The 19279-nt window shown below is 43.1% G+C and overlaps 1 protein-coding gene across 1 annotated transcript in view; it reads left to right on the forward strand.

The window, feature by feature from the left end:
- Nucleotides 1–19279, forward strand: part of VAT1L (vesicle amine transport 1 like) — a 198673-nt gene that overhangs the window by 67272 nt on the left and 112122 nt on the right. Inside the window, 1 exon segment of the mRNA NM_001133540.2 lies at nt 13775–13917. Within this exon segment, the coding sequence (NP_001127012.1) occupies nt 13775–13917 (143 nt within the window).

Genomic DNA, 19279 nt, shown 5'->3' on the forward strand with positions numbered 1-19279 from the left:
AGTTCAAGTTCCCATTTTAAAAATGTGAAACCGGCTGGGTGTGCTGTCTCACGCCTGTAATCCCAGCACTTTGGGAGGCCGAAACAGGCAGATCACGAGGTCAGGAGTTTGAGATCAGCCTGGCCAATATGGTGAAACTCTGTCTCTACTAAAAATACAAAAATTAGCTGGGCATGGTGCCGCGTGCCTGCAGTCCCAGCTACTCAGGAGGCTGAGGCAGGAGAATTGCTCGAACCTGGGAAGCAGAGGTTACAGTGAGCCGAGATCGTGCCACTGCACTCCAGCCTGGGCAACAAAGCGAGACTCCGTCTCAGAAAAAACAAACTGAAATCAAGGCACAGAGACATGAGCTTGCCCCTAGTCACACAACCCATTTGAGAAACTTGACCACAGGTGAGTCCTTTCTTTTTCCTTATCTATCTTCCCCGACATGCCCACACACTCCACTTTAATGCATGCCCTTCATTGTCTGCATATGTCCAAAAACATAGTGCACCAATGCAGTCTTTTGCTAGTGGTTCAGTGGAATTGGTGCTCTCATTCTCACGGTTTAGGTATATAATTGTACTTTAATGGTTTATTTATTTTATTAATCTCTGTCATCTTCATTACAATGCAAGTTCTAAGACAGGGACCATATATATAAATAACTTGTTTATATTTCTGGCATCTCTGATAATGTTTGATCCAGTAGAGATGCTCATTAAATAGCACTGTAGTCACTCCTGTAATCCCAGCACTTTGGGAAGCCAAGGCAGGTGGATCACGAGGTCAAGAAATTGAGACCATCCTGGCCAACATGGTGAAACCCCATCTCTAATAAAAATACAAAAATTAGCCGGGCATGGTGGCGGGCACCTGTAGTCCCAGCTGCTCGGGAGGTTGAGGCAGGAGAATTGCTTGAACCCGGGAGGTGGAGGTTTCAGTGAGCTGATCAAGCCACTGCTCTCCAGCCTGGCAACAGAGGAAGACTCCGTCAAAAAAAAAAAAAACAATGTAGTGATGGAATGAACAACTCAATGAAGTAACAGAGAGGCTGAGATTCAAAGGATACAAGGAATAAACTGGGAGAAAAGACAGGAAAGAGGATTCCAAGCAGTGGGGATTGTATGTGCAAAGATCCTACAGTGAAAGAGAGGGTGGCACTTAGGAAGAACTGACTATTTTTCCTTGTGGTTAAGGTAGAGTTCTGGAATACGGTGAAGAACAAGGCTGGAGGAGTAGACAGTATTTACATTATAGAGATTTTCCTAAGCCATCCATTCTCTGTCCTTACTTAGTTGAGTTTCTGATGCTAAATCCTGAATCTCAGTGCACTGGTAGGATCATCTAGCCTAAATTCCCACTTAATGGGTAAAAAGAATTTCAACTGGGCCCCATCCCAATCTCAAAACTGTTATAGCTAAAAACTGCTCCTTACTCAGTACTTAATATGTACCAGGCAGTGTAGTAAGCCTTTAAAGAGATGAATTCACTCCTCTAATCATTCGTTTACATGCTGGAATATGATCTTGCTTTAAACTGCCAGTCTGTCGATCAGGGTCATATATTTCAGGGACCTAAATCAGCTCCCTTGTTACCACAGTCCCTGGATTCCCTGCTGCCTGTGCTCTGATTAAGGAGACTCCAGCAGCTCTGCAATAAGGATTGAGTTGATTAACATCTGGTTGAAAATCTCTTTGCCCATATGAACCTGAGACAAAGCCATCCAAAGAGTAATTGATGGCAAAGACCCGCGGTTGTCTCTAAGATGGCAACTCGAGGGCTTAGCTGCACAGATGAAAAGATTAATAGCAGAGTGGCCTTGGAGTCAGGGATACCTGGATTTGACTTCCAGCTTTATCATTCACATGCCAGGTAACTTTGGGAACTTTCTTTTTCTCTCTGAATCCCCATGTTTAGGTATGAAAAGAAGACAAAAATACTTACACTAAAGGTGGTTTAAGGATTTAACGAAGCACTTTAGTACAGTATCTGCCTCATGGTGGGACAAAAGAAGCCGCAGCTGCTATTAATGCTGTATTGTTAGCCAAAGGGAAGAGAAGGGCAGATGTGGTGGAGAATTCTTACGTTCAAAAGAAGGAAGGAAAATCCATTAAAAACAAGCGCATGCAAATCGTCATTTACTGCAGTGACTAGGAGAATACATTGTCATGTTCATTCTATGTTCTGGTTCTGGAGGTAAACTGCAAGGTCCTTTTTATTGAAAGTTCATTCTGTCTTCCACAAATGTTTATTGAGTCCATGCTATTTACTAGGCACGTAGGAGAAATGAGGATAAATGAGCTGCTGATCCTGCATTCACCTCAGGAGTTGGAGAAGGGAGAATGCGGATTTTCTATAAATGTGTGGGAAGGCACTTTTCTGCTTAAATACAGAATGCTGAGCATTATTTAAAATTTATTGAAGATGTTATCAGGGCCTCTCATTGCCTAAGACAGGTGATGGGGAACAGAAAGGCTGCAAGTGGATATGTGATGAATTTGTGTTTTCCATCCATTAATCTTTATATAATAGTATAGATTATTATATATTATACATAATACTTATATAGCATGCTAATCTTAATTGTGTTATTAGTAATTCCATTTCTATATTACTTACTAAACAGATAGTATATATTATGTATATATAATTATACATACACACATCATGGCTATATATATTAATTGTACATTATTCTAGTTATAAGTCATATTATATATTTATCTATTATCTAATACTCACATATTATATGTTATATAGTAATATAAGTACATAAGTGATCTGGATTACCTATATTATCTCTCTCTTTTTTTTTTTTTTTTTTTTACCATGTGCATGTTTTTCTTTAAAATAGAAATAGTGAAGTTCTGCTTCAGTCAGAACCTACATAGGTTAATTAAATCCACGCTTTATTCCAACTCTACAACACTAAAGGACATGAAGGCTGCAAAATGATTGGGAAGGGCTGCCCCCATACACTCAACTCTTCCAGTTTCTCATGCATCCGTCCACCAAGTTTTACCAGACATTTACTATGTGCCAGGTTCTGCACTGGGCACAGGAGTAGAGGGCCGGTGGAGACACAGTCCCTTCCCCCACAGAGCTCTCAGATGGGGCAGGCAGAAGCCACAGAGGCCGTGGTGGCCACACTTCGGGAGAAAAGAACCGCAAGTCAAAGGGGCACAAAAGGGGGCAACCAACTCTATCTGGGATGCTGGAAAGGATTCCTGGGGATGGAGATGCCTGAGTGGGAATAGCCCTGATTGGAAGAATAAAGAGGAAGGGAGGGCATAATGAGAAGGGGGAAAGCATGTGGGGAAACTGCCGTTGATGCCAAAATAGCATAGTCATGCAGGATCTGATGGCAGGATAGTGGATATGCCGCTACTGCGAATGTAATAAGACCAAGAAAAGTAGTAAGAGAGGACTTAGGAGTAGTGATAGCAAGTATGTATTGAGCATTGATTGTTCTAGGCACTTTGATGCATTATATCACGTAATCTCACAGTAAACCTAGACTGTGTAGAGTATTGCTATCCAAATATTTTAGACGAGTGAACAGAGGTGCCAATACGTTGCTCAGCTGGTATGTGTGGCAGCCAGGAGTGAAGCAGATCAAGCTGTTACTCTAGTGGTGCTGGAGCAGACACGTAACCTCTGTAAACCTCAGCTTCTTCCTCCGTAAAATAAGGTGAGGCTGGGCACAGTGGCTCATGCCTGTAATCCTAGTGCTTTCGGAAGCCAAGATAGATGGATTACTTGAGGCCAGGAATTCTAGACCAGCCTGGGTAACATAGTGAGACCCCATCTTTACAAAAAAAATTTTTTAAAAGGCTGGGCGCAGTGGCTCACACCGGTAATCCCAGCACTTTGGGAGGCCGAGGCGGGCGGGTCACCTGAGGTCAGGAGTTCGAGACCAGCCTGACCAACATGGAGAAACCCCGTCTCTACTAAAAATACAAAATTAGCCAGGCATAGTGGCACATGCCTGTAATCCCAGCTACTCTGGAGCCTGAGGCAGAAGAATCGCTTGAACCCAGGAGGCGGAGGTTGCAGTGAGCCTAGATCGAGCCACTGCACTCCAGCCTGGGCAACAAGAGCGAAATTCCGTCTAAAAAAAAAAACTATTTGGGTGTGGTGGCATGTACCTGTAGTCCCAGCTACCGGGGAGACTGACGCAGGAGGATCACTTGAGCCTAGGAGTTCAAGGTTGTAGTGAGCCATGATTGAGCCACTACACTCCAACTTGGGTGACAGAGTGAGACCCTGTCTCTAATAACAAACAAAAGTAAGATGAAAGGTCATTCTGAGAATGCCAGGGTTGAGGGCTGCATAATGCCATGCTCGTGGCAAATGCTAATCGTGGTGGCTGAAGTTCTGTGTGTGTTAGGGAGTAGAGATTGGAAAAGTGGAGGAAATAAGTGAATGAGGGAGACTGGGTCAGATAATAGGGGCCAGTCTTGTGTGATAAACTAGGTGGTGTGCATTTTATTCTGAAAGCTGTGATGGACATTGGGAAGTCCAAAATAAATAGTGACATGTTCAGTGTTGTGTTTGAGAAATGTCACTTTCACCACAGAAGGACTTTTGGAAACAGCGAGGTCAGGTGGAGGAGTGTTGTCATAGTCCAGGATGAGAAATGTAATGATCTAGACTAAGAAGAGACAGTTATAAGAGCTGTCAAGGACAAAGAGATAACGCAGTTGCTGAATATAGGGATGTGGGGGTGAGGGAGGAAGAGGAGGCCAAGATGCTGCCCAGATTCCTGGCTTTAGTGCTGGGGAATGGTGCAGTCCATCCACTGAAGCAGGAAACACAGTAAGAGGAGTGTTAAATTGCATCCCACCCCCACCACTCCAAATTCATATGTTGAAGCCCTAACCCCCAGTACCTCAGAACGTCACTTTATTTGGAGATAGGGTCTTTACAAAGGCAATCGAGTTAAACCGAGGTCACTGGAATGGGCCCTCATCCAATATGGTTGGTGTCCTTATGAGAAGGGGAAATTCAGACACAGAGTGTCATAGAGGGAAGACGGCGTGGAGAGACGCAGGGAGAAGAGGCACATCTACAAGCCGAGGAAAAAGGCCTGGAATAGATCTTTCACTCACATCCCTCAGAAGGAACCAACCCGGGCGGAGGAGCCAAGATGGCCGAATAGGAACAGCTCCGGTCTACAGCTCCCAGCGCGAGCGACGCAGAAGACGGGTGATTTCTGCATTTCCATCTGAGGTACCGTGTTCATCTCACTAGGGAGTGCCAGACAGTGGGCGCAGGTCAGTGGGTGAGCGCACCGTGCGCCAGCCGAAGCAGGGGCGAGGCATTGCCTCACTCGGGAAGCGCAAGGGGTCAGGGAGTTCCCCTTCCAGGGGTGACAGACGGCACCTGGAAAATCGGGCCACCCCCACCCGAATACTGTGCTTTTCCGACGGGCTTAGGAAATGGTGCCCCAGGAGAGTATAGCCCTCACCTGGCTCAGAGGGTCCTACGCCCACGGAGTCTCGCTGATTGCTAGCACAGCAGTCTGAGATCAAACAGCAAGTCGGCAGCGAGGCTGGGGGAGGGGCGCCCGCCATTGCCCAGGCTCGCTTAGGTAAACAAAGCAGCCTGGAAGCTTGAACTGGGTGGAGCCCACCACAGCTCAAGGAGGCCTGCCTGCCTCTGTAGGCTCCACCTCTGGGGGCAGGACACAGACAAACAAAAAGACAGCAGTAACCTCTGCAGACTTAAATGTCCCTGTCTGACAGCTGTGAGGAGAGCAGTGGTTCTCCCAGCACGCAGCTGGAGATCTGAGAACGGGCTGACTGCCTCCTCAAGTGGGTCCCTGACCCCTGACCCCCGAGCAGCCTAACTGGGAGGCACCCCCCAGCAGGGGCAGACTGACACCTCACACGGCCGGACAGGTACTCCAACAGACCTGCAGCTGAGGGTTCTGTCTGTTAGAAGGAAAACTAACAGAAAGGACATCCACACCAAAAACCCATCTGTACATCACCATCATCAACGACCAAAAGTAGATAAACCCACAAAGATGGGGAAAAAACAGAGCAGAAAAACTGGAAACTCTAAAAACCAGAGTACCTCTCCTCCTCCAAAGGAACGCAGTTCCTCACCAGCAACGGAACAAAGCTGGACGGAGAATGACTTTGACGAGCTGAGAGAAGAAGGCTTCAGACGATCAAATTACTCCGAGCTACGGGAGGATATTCAAACCAAAGGCAAAGAAGTTGAAAACTTTGAAAAAAATTTAGAAGAATGTATAACTAGAATAACCAATACAGAGAAGTGCTTAAAGGAGCTGATGGAGCTGAAAACCAAGGCTCGAGAACTACGTGAAGAATGCAGAAGCCTCAGGAGCCGATGCGATCAAATGGAAGAAAGGGTATCAGCCCTGGAAGATGAAATGAATGAAATGAAGCGAGAAGGGAAGTTTAGAGAAAAAAGAATAAAAAGAAATGAGCAAAGCCTCCAAGAAATGTGGGACTATGTGAAAAGACCAAATCTACGTCTGATTGGTGTACCTGAAAGTGACGGGGAGAATGGAACCAAGTTGGAAAACACTCTGCAGGATATTATCCAGGAGAACTTCCCCAATCTAGCAAGGCAGGCCAACATTCAGATTCAGGAAATACAGAGAACGCCACAAAGATACTCCTCGAGAAGAGCAACTCCAAGACACATAATTGTCAGATTCACCAAAGTTGAAATGAAGGAAAAAATGTTAAGGGCAGCCAGAGAGAAAGGTCGGGTTACCATCAAAGGGAAGCCCATCAGACTAACAGCGGATCTCTCGGCAGAAACCCTACAAGCCAGAAGAGAGTGGGGGCCAATATTCAACATTCTTAAAGAAAAGAATTTTCAACCCAGAATTTCATATCCTGCCAAACTAAGCTTCATAAGTGAAGGAGAAATAAAATACTTTACAGACAAGCAAATGCTGAGAGATTTTGTCACCACCAGGCCTGCCCTAAAAGAGCTCCTGAAGGAAGCGCTAAACATGGAAAGGCACAACCGGTACCAGCCACTGCAAAATCATACCGAAATGTAAAGAACATCGAGACTAGGAAGAGACTGCATCAACTAACGAGAAAAATATCCAGCTAACATCATAATGACAGGATCAAATTCACACATAACAATATTAACTTTAAATGTAAATGGACTAAATGCTCCAATTAAAAGACACAGACTGGCAAACTGGATAAAGACTCAAGACCCATCAGTGTGCTGTATTCAGGAAACCCATCTCACGTGCAGAGACACACATAGGCTCAAAATAAAAGGATGGAGGAAGATCTACCAAGCAAATGGAAAACAAAAAAAGGCAGGGGTTGCAATCCTAGTCTCTGATAAAACAGACTTTAAACCAACAAAGATCAAAAGAGACAAAGAAGGCCATTACATAATGGTAAAGGGATTAATTCAACAAGAAGAGCTAACTATCCTAAATATATATGCACCCAATACAGGAGCACCCAGATTCATAAAGCAAGTCCTGAGTGACCTACAAAGAGACTTAGACTCCCACACATTAATAATGGGAGACTTTAACACCCCACTATCAACATTAGACAGATCAACGAGACAGAAAGTCAACAAGGATACCCAGGAATTGAACTCAGCTCTGCACCAAGCAGACCTAATAGACATCTACAGAACTCTCCACCCCAAATCAACAGAATATACATTTTTTTCAGCACCACACCACACCTATTCCAAAATTGACCATATACTTGGAAGTAAAGCTCTCCTCAATAAATGTAAAAGAACAGAAATTGTAACAAACTGTCTCTCCGATCACAGTGCAATCAAGCTAGAACTCAGGATTAAGAATCTCACTCAAAACCGCTCAACTACGTGGAAACTGAACAACCTGCTCCTGAATGACTACTGGGTACATAACGAAATGAAGGCAGAAATAAAGATGTTATTTGAAACCAACGAGAACAAAGACACAACATACCAGAATCTCTGGGATGCATTCAAAGCAGTGTGTAGAGGGAAATTTATAGCACTAAATGCCCACAAGAGAAAGCAGGAAAGATCCAAAATTGACACCCTAACATCACAATTAAAAGAACTAGAAAAGCAAGAGCAAACACATTCAAAAGCTAGCAGAAGGCAAGAAATAACTAAAATCAGAGCAGAACTGAAGGAAATAGAGACACAAAAAACCCTTCAAAAAATAAATGAATCCAGGAGCTGGTTTTTTGAAAGGATCAACAAAATTGATAGACCGCTAGCAAGATTAATAAAGAAAAAAAGAGAGAAGAATCAAATAGATGCAATAAAAAATGATAAAGGGGATATCACCACCGATCCCACAGAAATACAAACTACCATCAGAGAATATTACAAACACCTCTATGCAAATAAACTAGAAAATCTAGAAGAAATGGATAAATTCCTCAACACATACACCCTCCCAAGACTAAACCAGGAAGAAGTTGAATCTCTGAATAGACCAATAACAGGAGCTGAAATTGGGGCAATAATCAATAGCTTACCAACCAAAAAAAGTCCAGGTCCAGATGGATTCACAGCCGAATTCTACCAGAGGTACAAGGAGGAGCTGGTACCATTCCTTCTGAAACTATTCCAATCAATAGAAAAAGAGGGAATCCTCCCTAACTCATTTTATGAGGCCAGCATCATCCTGATACCAAAGCCTGGCAAAGACACAACAAAAAAAGAGAATTTTAGACCAATATCCTTGATGAACATTGATGCAAAAATCCTCAATAAAATACTGGCAAATCGAATCCAGCAGCACATCAAAAAGCTTATCCACCATGATCAAGTGGGCTTCATCCCTGGGATGCAAGGCTGGTTCAATATACGCAAATCAATAAATGTAATCCAGCATATAAACAGAACGAAAGACAAAAACCACATGATTATCTCAATAGATGCAGAAAAGGCCTTTGACAAAATTCAACAACCCTTCATGCTAAAAACTCTCAATAAATTAGGAATTGATGGGACGTATCTCAAAATAATAAGAGCTATTTATGACAAACCCACAGCCAATATCATACTGAATGGGCAAAAACTGGAAGCATTCCCTTTGAAAACTGGCACAAGACAGGGATGCCCTCTCTCACCACTTCTATTCAACATAGTGTTGGAAGTTCTGGCCAGGGCAATTAGGCAGGAGAAGGAAATCAAGGGTATTCAATTAGGAAAAGAGGAAGTCAAATTGTCCCTGTTTGCAGATGACATGATAGTATATCTAGAAAACCCCATTGTCTCAGCCCAAAATCTCCTTAAGCTGATAAGCAACTTCAGCAAAGTCTCAGGATACAAAATCAATGTGCAAAAATCACAAGCGTTCTTATACATCAATAACAGACAAACAGAGAGCCAAATCATGAGTGAACTCCCATTCACAATTGCTTCAAAGAGAATAAAATACCTAGGAATCCAACTTACAAGGGATGTGAAGGACCTCTTCAAGGAGAACTACAAACCACTGCTCAAGGAAATAAAAGAGGATACAAACAAATGGAAGAACATTCCATGCTCATGGGTAGGAAGAATCAATATCATGAAAATGGCCATCCTTCCCAAGGTAATTTACAGATTCAATGCCATCCCCATCAAACTACCAATGACTTTCTTCACAGAATTGGAAAAAACTACTTTAAAGTTCATATGGAACCAAAAAAGAGCCCGCATCGCCAAGTCAATCCTAAGCCAAAAGAACAAAGCTGGAGGCATCACACTACCTGACTTCAAACTATACTACAAGGCTACAGTAACCAAAACAGCATGGTACTGGTACCAAAACAGAGATATAGATCAATGGAACAGAACAGAGCCGTCAGAAATAATGCCACATATCTACAAGTATCTGATCTTTGACAAACCTGACAAAAACAAGAAATGGGGAAAGGATTCCCTATTTAATAAATGGTGCTGGGAAAACTGGCTAGCCATATGTAGAAAGCTGAAACTGGATCCCTTCCTTACACCTTATACAAAAATCAATTCAAGATGGATTAAAGACTTAAATGTTAGACCTAAAACCATAAAAACCCTAGAAGAAAACCTAGGCATTACCATTCAGGACATAGGCATGGGCAAGGACTTCATGTCTAAAACACCAAAAGCAATGGCAACAAAAGCCAAAATTGACAAATGGGATCTAATTAAACTCAAGAGCTTCTGCACAGCAAAAGAAACTACCATCAGAGTGAACAGGCAACCTACAAAATGGGAGAAAATTTTCGCAACCTACTCATCTGACAAAGGGCTAATATCCAGAATCTACAATGAACTCCAACAAATTTACAAGAAAAAAACAAACAACCCCATCAAAAAGTGGGCAAAGGACATGAACAGACACTTCTCAAAAGAAGACATTGATGCAGCCAAAAAACACATGAAAAAATGCTCACCATCACTGGCTATCAGAGAAATGCAAATCAAAACCACAATGAGATACCATCTCACACCAGTTAGAATGGCAATCATTAAAAAGTCAGGAAACAACAGGTGCTGGAGAGGAGGTGGAGAAATAGGAACACTTTTACACTGTTGGTGGGACTGTAAACTAGTTCAACCCTTGTGGAAGTCAGTGTGGCGATTCCTCAGGGATCTAGAACTAGAAATTCCATTCGACCCAGCCATCCCATTACTGGGTATATACCCAAAGGACTATAAATCATGCTGCTATAAAGACACATGCACACGTATGTTTATTGCCGCATTATTCACAATAGCAAAGACTTGGAACCAACCCAAATGTCCAACAATGATAGACTGGATTAAGAAAATGTGGCACATATACACCATGGAATACTATGCAGCCATAAAAAATGATGAGTTCACGTCCTTTGTAGGGACATGGATGAAATTGGAAATCATCATTCTCAGTAAACTATCGCAAGAACAAAAAACCAAACACCGCATATTCTCACTCATAGGTGGGAATTGAACAATGAGAACACATGGACACAGGAAGGGGAACATCACACTCTGGGGACTGTTGTGGGGTGGGGGGAGGGGGGAGGGATAGCATTGGGAGATATACCTAATGCTAGATGACGAGTTGGTGGGTGCAGCGCACCAGCATGGCACATGTATACATATGTAACTTACCTGCACATTGTGCACATGTACCATAAAACCTAAAGTATAATAATAATAATAATAAAAGAAAAAAAAAAAAAAAAAAGAAGGAACCAACCCTGCCAACACCTTGATTTTAGACTTTGAGGCTCCAGAACCGTGAGAAAAGGAATTTCTGATGTTTAAGCCACTGGGTCTGTAGAACTTTGTTACAGCAGCACTAGGAAACTGACTTAGGGAGTAACTCATTCAGAGATGGCCACGAGTTAGGTTTTGGATCAGCTGAGTGTGATATGTTGCTTTTGGGACAGCCAGGTGGAGACAAATGCCAAAACGATAGAGATGCAAGTCCAGGACTCAGTGGGCAGCTTGGGACTGGAGATTAACACATGCCAATCATTTTGGACACTCTGGCATCCATAGCACAGTGCAAGCAGTACAGAATAGAAATTTGAAAAATAGTTGAATGAATAAATGAATGTCCTATTTGCCTAAGGACAGAGGGCAGAAGGGAATACAGGGAGACTGGAACTAATTGTAATTTTCCATCCCAGTAGTAAGAAGGTTATCTCAAGCCTTGTCCATAAGGAGCTATAACTATGACATATCTGAGGCCAGCAAATTTTAGAGAATTGCTGCATTGGTTACTGATATTTACCCTCCCTAGAAAAGATAGTCCTCTGTTTGTTTTATAAAATCTAGAAGGCAGGAGAATTAAACAAGTATCAGTGGTATTCTTAGGACAGAAAACTATAGCCTGTCCAGAGTCTCAGGTTCATGCCCATATTCTGAAATGTTGACCTCCAAGGGAGTGTGCCAGCAACATGTCTATTTTAGGCAGCAACTTTAAAGCCTGCTTAGCTTAAAATGTCAGAATAAGTAGACAGCATAACAATGGAAAGTGGTAATAATTGGAAACCAGGAGACTTTACTTTGAATCCCAGATTTGCCTCTGAAAAAGTGGGTAACCTTAACCTTTCTGAATGTCTTTTCCTTTATCTATAGAGCAGTCATGGGGAGGGGGTAATTGGATGATCTTCCAACTCTGACATTCTGTGATTCTCTCAATGTTGCCTTTAATTGCAATGGGTGATAAGATGACATTTCCATAAATTGACCTGCCAACCTGATTTAGTCCACCAGCACGAAGATATGAAAATAAGATGATAGGCAGAAATTAACATCACAGATGACGCTGGTAGAATAGTTTCCCTCCTTAAAATGGCAGATGAAACACCAGAAAGAGACAACACTTGACTTTAGAATGTACCTTAGTTACCAGAAAACCTGGTTTTACTAGAAAATGTCTGAATGTACATGACCACAATATTTTGTCCAATGACTTCCATTTTGACCATATTGAAAAATGATATGGAAAAGTAAACCTGCTCCTAACTGCATTTGAGATTTCCCCTGGACCACTTAATATTTAAAACTTGTGTTGACCTTTTCTCTACATGCCTGGACATCTCGGCAATGGATATAATAAGCCCCTAAGGGGGAAAGGTAATTAGGATTTATTATCTAAGTGTCACATTTTGTGCCAGGTCTTTGACCTGTGTTGCAAAATACCTTATTTACACTTCCCTGTAGAAGATGCTGTCAGCCACATCCTATCTTTTCTGCACTTAACATGCCGAAGGTTGCTTAGGACTTCTGTCTGCTGTGGGAGCCCACTTGACCAGAACAAGCCAGATAGGCACAAGAATTACTATTGCAGAAGCAGCCCTCAACAAGTATCAGATGGAAATGTGCTGGATAAATACTCCAGCTTCCTTGCTCATGGTTGGGATAACTCAGAGGCGTATTCTACACTTGCTCACAGGGTTCCCCAGAGGGATTGAGCTCCAGTTATACATGGTAGATATGGCCTTGATAACACATCTTTTATTGGCTGCCTTCTTTTACTGTCTTAATACCTTATTACTTCCTGAGATCATTGCCCAGGTAAAAATACCTACATCCAAATCGTTATGTCAGGGTCGGCTTCTGGGGTACCCAAACTAAGACATCTGCAAGAGCCCTGTGAAGTAGATGGCATTGTAAGATATCAGTTTTTAAGTCTTGGTGCTTGGATTCGTCCGATTCCCATTGACTTTTCTTTATGCCAGTGATTCTTAACCACGGAACATTTTCTCATTCCACCCAGGCGACACTTTGCAATGTCTGGATACATTTGTGGTTGTCACAACTGAGAGGATGCTACTGGCATGTAGTAGGTAGAGGCCAGGAGAGCTAACCATCTGACAACGCATAGTACAGTCTCCTACCACAAAGACTAATCCAACCTTAAAAAGGCCCCTTGGGCACGGTGGCTCGCTCCTGTAATCCTAGCACTTTGAGAGGCTGAGGCGGGTGGATTTCCTGAGCTCAGGAGTTCGAGACCAGCCTGGGCAACACGGTGAAACCCCATCTCTATGAAAAATACAAAAAATTAGCTGGGCATGGCAGCATGCACCTGTAGTCCCAGCTACCTGGGAGGCTGAGGCAGGAGAATCACTAGAACCCGGGAGGTAGAGGTTGCAGTGAGGCAAGATCGTACCACTGCACACTGCACTCCAGCCTGAGTGACAGAGTGAGACTCCATCTCTTAAAAAAAAAAAAAAAAAAAAAAAAGTCAATAGTGCCGATGGAGAAATCTTGCTCTACACCCAGCAAGACTGGCTATGATCTGGTGGGTCCTATGTGTGACATAGCTATTGTCTTTTCCTTCCAGGGTCAAGCTGTGGCTCAGCTGTGTTCCACTGTCCCCAACGTGACTGTCTTTGGAACAGCCTCTACTTTCAAGCATGAAGCAATCAAAGACTCTGTGACCCACCTCTTTGACAGAAATGCAGACTACGTGCAAGAAGTTAAAAGGTAAGATGTTTGCTTTTGAAAAAGCACCAGGCTGGCCCTTGCTCTGCTCTCAAAGAGCAGTAGCACTTATTTAAAGGAGGGATAATAATAATATGTAGCAAACATATATTGGGGGCTTAGTATTATTAGCTCTGTGCCAAATACTTCACATGCATTAGTTCATTTAATCCTCTTAACCCCACTATTATCACCAAGGAACGAATCGGCTAACTTGGAAAGTTAATGTATTAAAGTTATGCTAGCTCCTATTTGACCATCTTAACACATAGAAGTTTATTTCTCATTCATTCACATGACAGCTTAAGGTGGATATTTGGTGGATGATCTTCTGTAAGAGCATTCGGAGACCCAAGCTCTTTTCATCTTATGGTTCCACTATTGTCTTGGGTCTTAAGGTCCTTTGCTTCTAGCCAACAGATAGGCAGAGAGCACCAAAGGGTCGTGAATAGGAGGTTTTATGGGCCAGTCCCAGAAAGAACACACACCCTTCTCATAGTCTAGCACTACTGCTCAGGTCGTTGGCTACGCCTTACTGAAAGCAAACTGAGAAACCTTGTCATTGTGTGCACCCAGAAAGGCCTGGCACTGGCAGTAAAGGGTGGAGCCTGGAGTCAAGCCAGGCATTTCAACTTTGGTACCCGTGATTTTCCTGTACAGATAGCACCTCTCTGAACAGTGAAGCATGAGCCAGAATTATCCATAGGAAGAAAGGGGCAGGGAGGGGGCTGCGCTGGGAAAGGAAAGTCTTGTGCATGCATACTGAGGAAAGCAAGAGCCTCAGAGGCTGGGAGAACTACAAGAAGGCTTACTGGGGTGCAAGTCCAGGGATGTCTTGTTATCTCATCTAATTATAGGTATTGGCAAAGGGACACCTGGGGGGAAAGGGAAGAAAGGGCATGAGGTGAGGCTGAGCAAGGAGACGGGTATCAGATGCACATAAAGACCACGTACACCAATCCAGCAAATGTGGACTCCAACCTGGGTGTGACCAAGAGCCAGTGACAGACTAAAATGGGGCTATGATTGATTTGAGTTTTGAACAATCACTGGTGGTGCAGAGGGGATGGATGGGAGGAGGGAGGCTGGGGCCGCAAGATCATTTGCTGGCTGTTGCAGTCACCTGGGGGAATGATGGTTTATAACCTGTGATTCTGAAGTTATTGATCATGGCCACATGTGTGTCAACACAGGGAAGCAGATGGAAACCCAGCTGCCATCATGGTTTCAGGTGATTTTGTGTGTCTCACTCTGGCTATTGCTCTGAGCTCCAGGCTTGTTGTCCGGGTCCATGCCACTCACAGCTTCTGAGAGGATTCAGATTTCAGCCAGAGCCATTGTTTCAGCATTCTCATTTTCCAACACAAAATTGTTACATACAAAGGTATTATGTTGTCCAGATAGAATCATAATAAAGAAACAAGGCTGGGCACAGTGGTTCATGCCTATAATTCCAGCACTGTGGGAGGCCAAGGAGGGCAGATCACTTGAGCCCAGGAGTTTGAGACCACCCTGGCCAACACAGTGAAGCTCCATCTCTACCTGCACACCCCCCACCAAAAATACAAAACGTAGCTGAGGATGGTGATGCATGCCTGTAGTCTCAGCTATTCAGAAGGCTGAGGTGGGTGGATCGCTTGATCCCGGGAGGTAGAGGTTGCAGTGAGCTGAGATCATGCCACTGCACTCCAGCATGGGTGACAGACAGCAAGAGCCTGTCTCAAAAGGGAAACAATTTTCTTCAAATCACAGATTAAGATGGGAAAACTGAAGGACAAGTGGATGGGAGAGCTGGTTATTTGAGGTGATAGTTTTAGAACAGATTTGGTGAAACTTAGGAAGTTTCTTGAAAAGGAGGGGGTTCTGATGGTCTGAGTTTTCAGATTTATTTTTAAATTTTGAATGCAGAGCATTGCATATAATTTAAGGTTGTCCCAATAGTTCCAGCAGGATGGGAAAGGAAAGTTTAAAGCTAGATGTTAGAAGTTGACCCTCTGTTTCTCAGATGTCTCTCAGATGTCTAGAGGCTGCAGGCTAATTTTGAGGACATCCATTTGCCCAGTTCCATAGCTCTCAGGTAATTCTTCTTATCCTTTTTTTTTTTTTTTTTTTTTTGAGACGGAGTCTCGCTCTGTTGCCCAGGCTGGAGTGCAGTGGCGCGATCTCGGCTCACTGCAAGCTCTGCCTCCCGGGTTCACGCCATTCTTCTGCCTCAGCCTCCCCAGCAGCTGGGACTACAGGCGCCCGCCACCATGCCCAGCTAATTTTTTGTATTTTTAGTAGAGACGGGGTTTCACCATGTTAGCCAGGATGGTCTTGATCTCCTGACCTCATGATCCGCCCGTCTCGGCCTCCCAAAGTACTGGGATTACAGGTGTGACTGCCCCCGGTCAGTTCTTCCTATCTTTAACTTGAGTCTCTTAAGCCGTGGTCTGGAAAATGAACTATCATTGTCCCTTCAGTCATTTTTTCTTTGACTTCCTTACGTGTATTTTTGCAAGCATTCTTTCATGTATGCATGAATACAATTGCTTAATACATCTGTGCTTTGTGTCTGTGATGGCGTGGAGACTGTGCCAGGGCCAGAGATCCAGCAATGCCATCTTGAGAGTCACTGTCCTTGTGGAATATAGAGTCTTAACGGAGGGAGAGGGGACAAAAAATGAAACTATAAAGAGAAATAACTGATTCACATTTTCGACATGTGCTCTGGTAGTGAAATGCAAGATGCTATCCAATACTTACTGATGGAGAAATCAGAAACACTGTCAATCACAGAGTGGGATTTTGGCTGAGAGTTGAGGGATGAGAAGTTGGCCAAAGGAAGAGCATTTCTGACTAGCAGGGATGCCATGGGCTAGGATCCCACGTCGGGAAAAGTTTGCTGAACTTATGAACCTGAAAGGAGGCCAGTGCAGCTGGCAGGATGTGGGGAGTGGGAAAAGAAGGGAGATGGCATCTCTTCTGAAAAAGTAATAGCCCATAACCAGAGAACTCCTGCCTGCCCCATTTCCTCAGCATCCTTCCCATCCTCTCATCTTCCCACTACCCTAGATCTACTCTCTTAGCCCCCAAATCACTGGTGTCTGCTGATGTCAGAAGAACAGAAGACATTTGAGACCCACCTCACCCTCACCTTCCTTCAAAGGTGACTTCCCACAGTTCATTGTGTTTTTAAATAGAGACCTTGGGATTACACTCAGAATGCCCAGGAAGTTACAGATACGTTTACATGACCCTCCATCCCAGCAAACCTACCCTCAGGAAATAAGAAGAGCAAAGCTACAGGAACAAGGCTGCCTGTTGCAGAGCCAAACACTGCTTCTGCTTCATTGTAAGTGCTCAGCACATGTTGACAGAGTGAATTATAGCATTGTCTGCAATAGTGAAAAGTCAGAACCAGCCCCTACCATCAACAGAAGGGAAACAGTTCAGTCGATTATGCTACACCCACATACTTGAGTATTGTGCAGTCCCTTAAAAAATGATAATTATGAAGACAGCCACAAAATGAAAAAAACGCCCATGGTAGCACATTGAGTGAAAAAAGCAGAATGCCAAATTCCATCTACTCTGTGATCACAGCTTTGTACAAATTCTTGGTGCATGTAGACATAAAATGAAAGGAAAGGGAAAATATCAAACCTCTAACATGCAATAGGAGTGGAATGCAGAGTGATTTCTCTTTATTTTTTGATCACAGATATTGTTACACTATTATGTGTACAATGAACCAGAAAAAAATAAAAAGATTAAATTTCTTGAGATGAAAACTCTTTTATAAGCCAGTCAATCGGGAAGCCTCCTTTGAACACATTCTCAGCCTTGAGGCAGGTGTTGTAAAGGGAATAGGAAAAAAAACATATTTATGACACAGACCTAACCTTTACATCAGTTACTTTCTCTGTCTTTAGGAGGAGAGAGATGATTATGAGTGAAACCAAGCCAAAGCATTAGAAACCTTGAGTTGTGTGTACCTAACTGCAAGGGCTTTAGAAATAAGGAAAAGAGAAAGATCAGAGAGAGCCCGTCAAGATGGACAGCCCCTCAGGTGCACTTGAAGGTTGCGATCAATTTCAGTAGGTGGAGGGAAGTGTGAGAGAATCCACACAAGGGAATCTTGGACAGAATAGGGCAGATAATAATAGCCACGCTTTGTTGATCTCCTGCCATCCTGCTACAAGTTCAATTAGACCATTTTATGTGCACCTGAGACAATCCTGCAAGGTGAACATTCCTCATTTTACAGATAAGGAAATTGAGAGGTAGGAACAGATTTGGCCTTGGAAGTGTGTGTGTCTGTCAGCTTTCTATTCTGCAAAACTCCTCTTGGTTTACAAGAGGACTCGAGGAAACTTTTAGGCGTGAAGGATATGTTCATTACGTGGATGATGGTGAGGGTTTCACAGGTGTGAACATATTTAATCTCTCACCAAATTGTACACTTTAAATATGTACAGTTTACTGTCAGTTATATCTCAATAAAGCTATTTAAAAAACCTGCCTTTAAAAAAATCAAACAACATTTTAAAACTTCATTGGGTGGAAAGGGGTACACAATATCATTTCAGACCTTTTGTTTGTTCATTCATTCATTCATTCATTCATTCATTCATGTAGAGATGCTTCTCAACTTACAATGGAGTTACATCCCTGTAAACCCATCAGAAGCTTAAAATATCATGAGTCAAAAATATATTTAAGGCCAGGCTTTGGTGGCTCATGCCTGTAAATCCAGGACTTTAGGGAGGCCGAGGCAGGAGGATCATTTGAGGTCAGGAGTTCAAGACCAGCCTGGCCAACATGGTGAAACCCCATCTCTACTAAAAATACAAAACTTAGCCAGATGAGGTGGTGCACACCTGTAATCCCAGCTACTCAGGTGGCTGAGGCAGGAGAATTGCTTGAACCCAGGAGGTGGAGGTTGCAGTGAGCCGAGATTAGGCCATTGCACTCCAGCCTGGGCGACAGAGCAAGACTATCTTTAAAAAAAAAAAAAAAAGAAAGAAAACCCACAAAACACAACATTTCAAAACTTCATTGGATGGGAAATGGGTACACAATATTATTTCAGACCTTTTGTTTTTTCATTTATTCCTGTACAGATGCTTCTCAACTTACAGTGGAGTTACATCCTTGTAAACTCATCATAAGTTTAAAATATCATGAGTCAAAAATGTATTTAATACACCTAACCTACTGAATGTCATAGCTTATCTTAGCCTACCCTAAATTTACGTTAGCCTACAGTTGGGCAAAATAACCTAACACAAAGCATATTTTACAATAAAGTGTTGAAAACCTCGAGTTGTGTGCAGTCAGGTATACACAACTCAGGATTCTTAATGCTTACTAAATACCGTAC

This window comes from Pongo abelii, chromosome 18 (genome assembly GCF_028885655.2).
Source record: "Pongo abelii isolate AG06213 chromosome 18, NHGRI_mPonAbe1-v2.0_pri, whole genome shotgun sequence".
NCBI lineage: Eukaryota > Metazoa > Chordata > Mammalia > Primates > Hominidae > Pongo > Pongo abelii.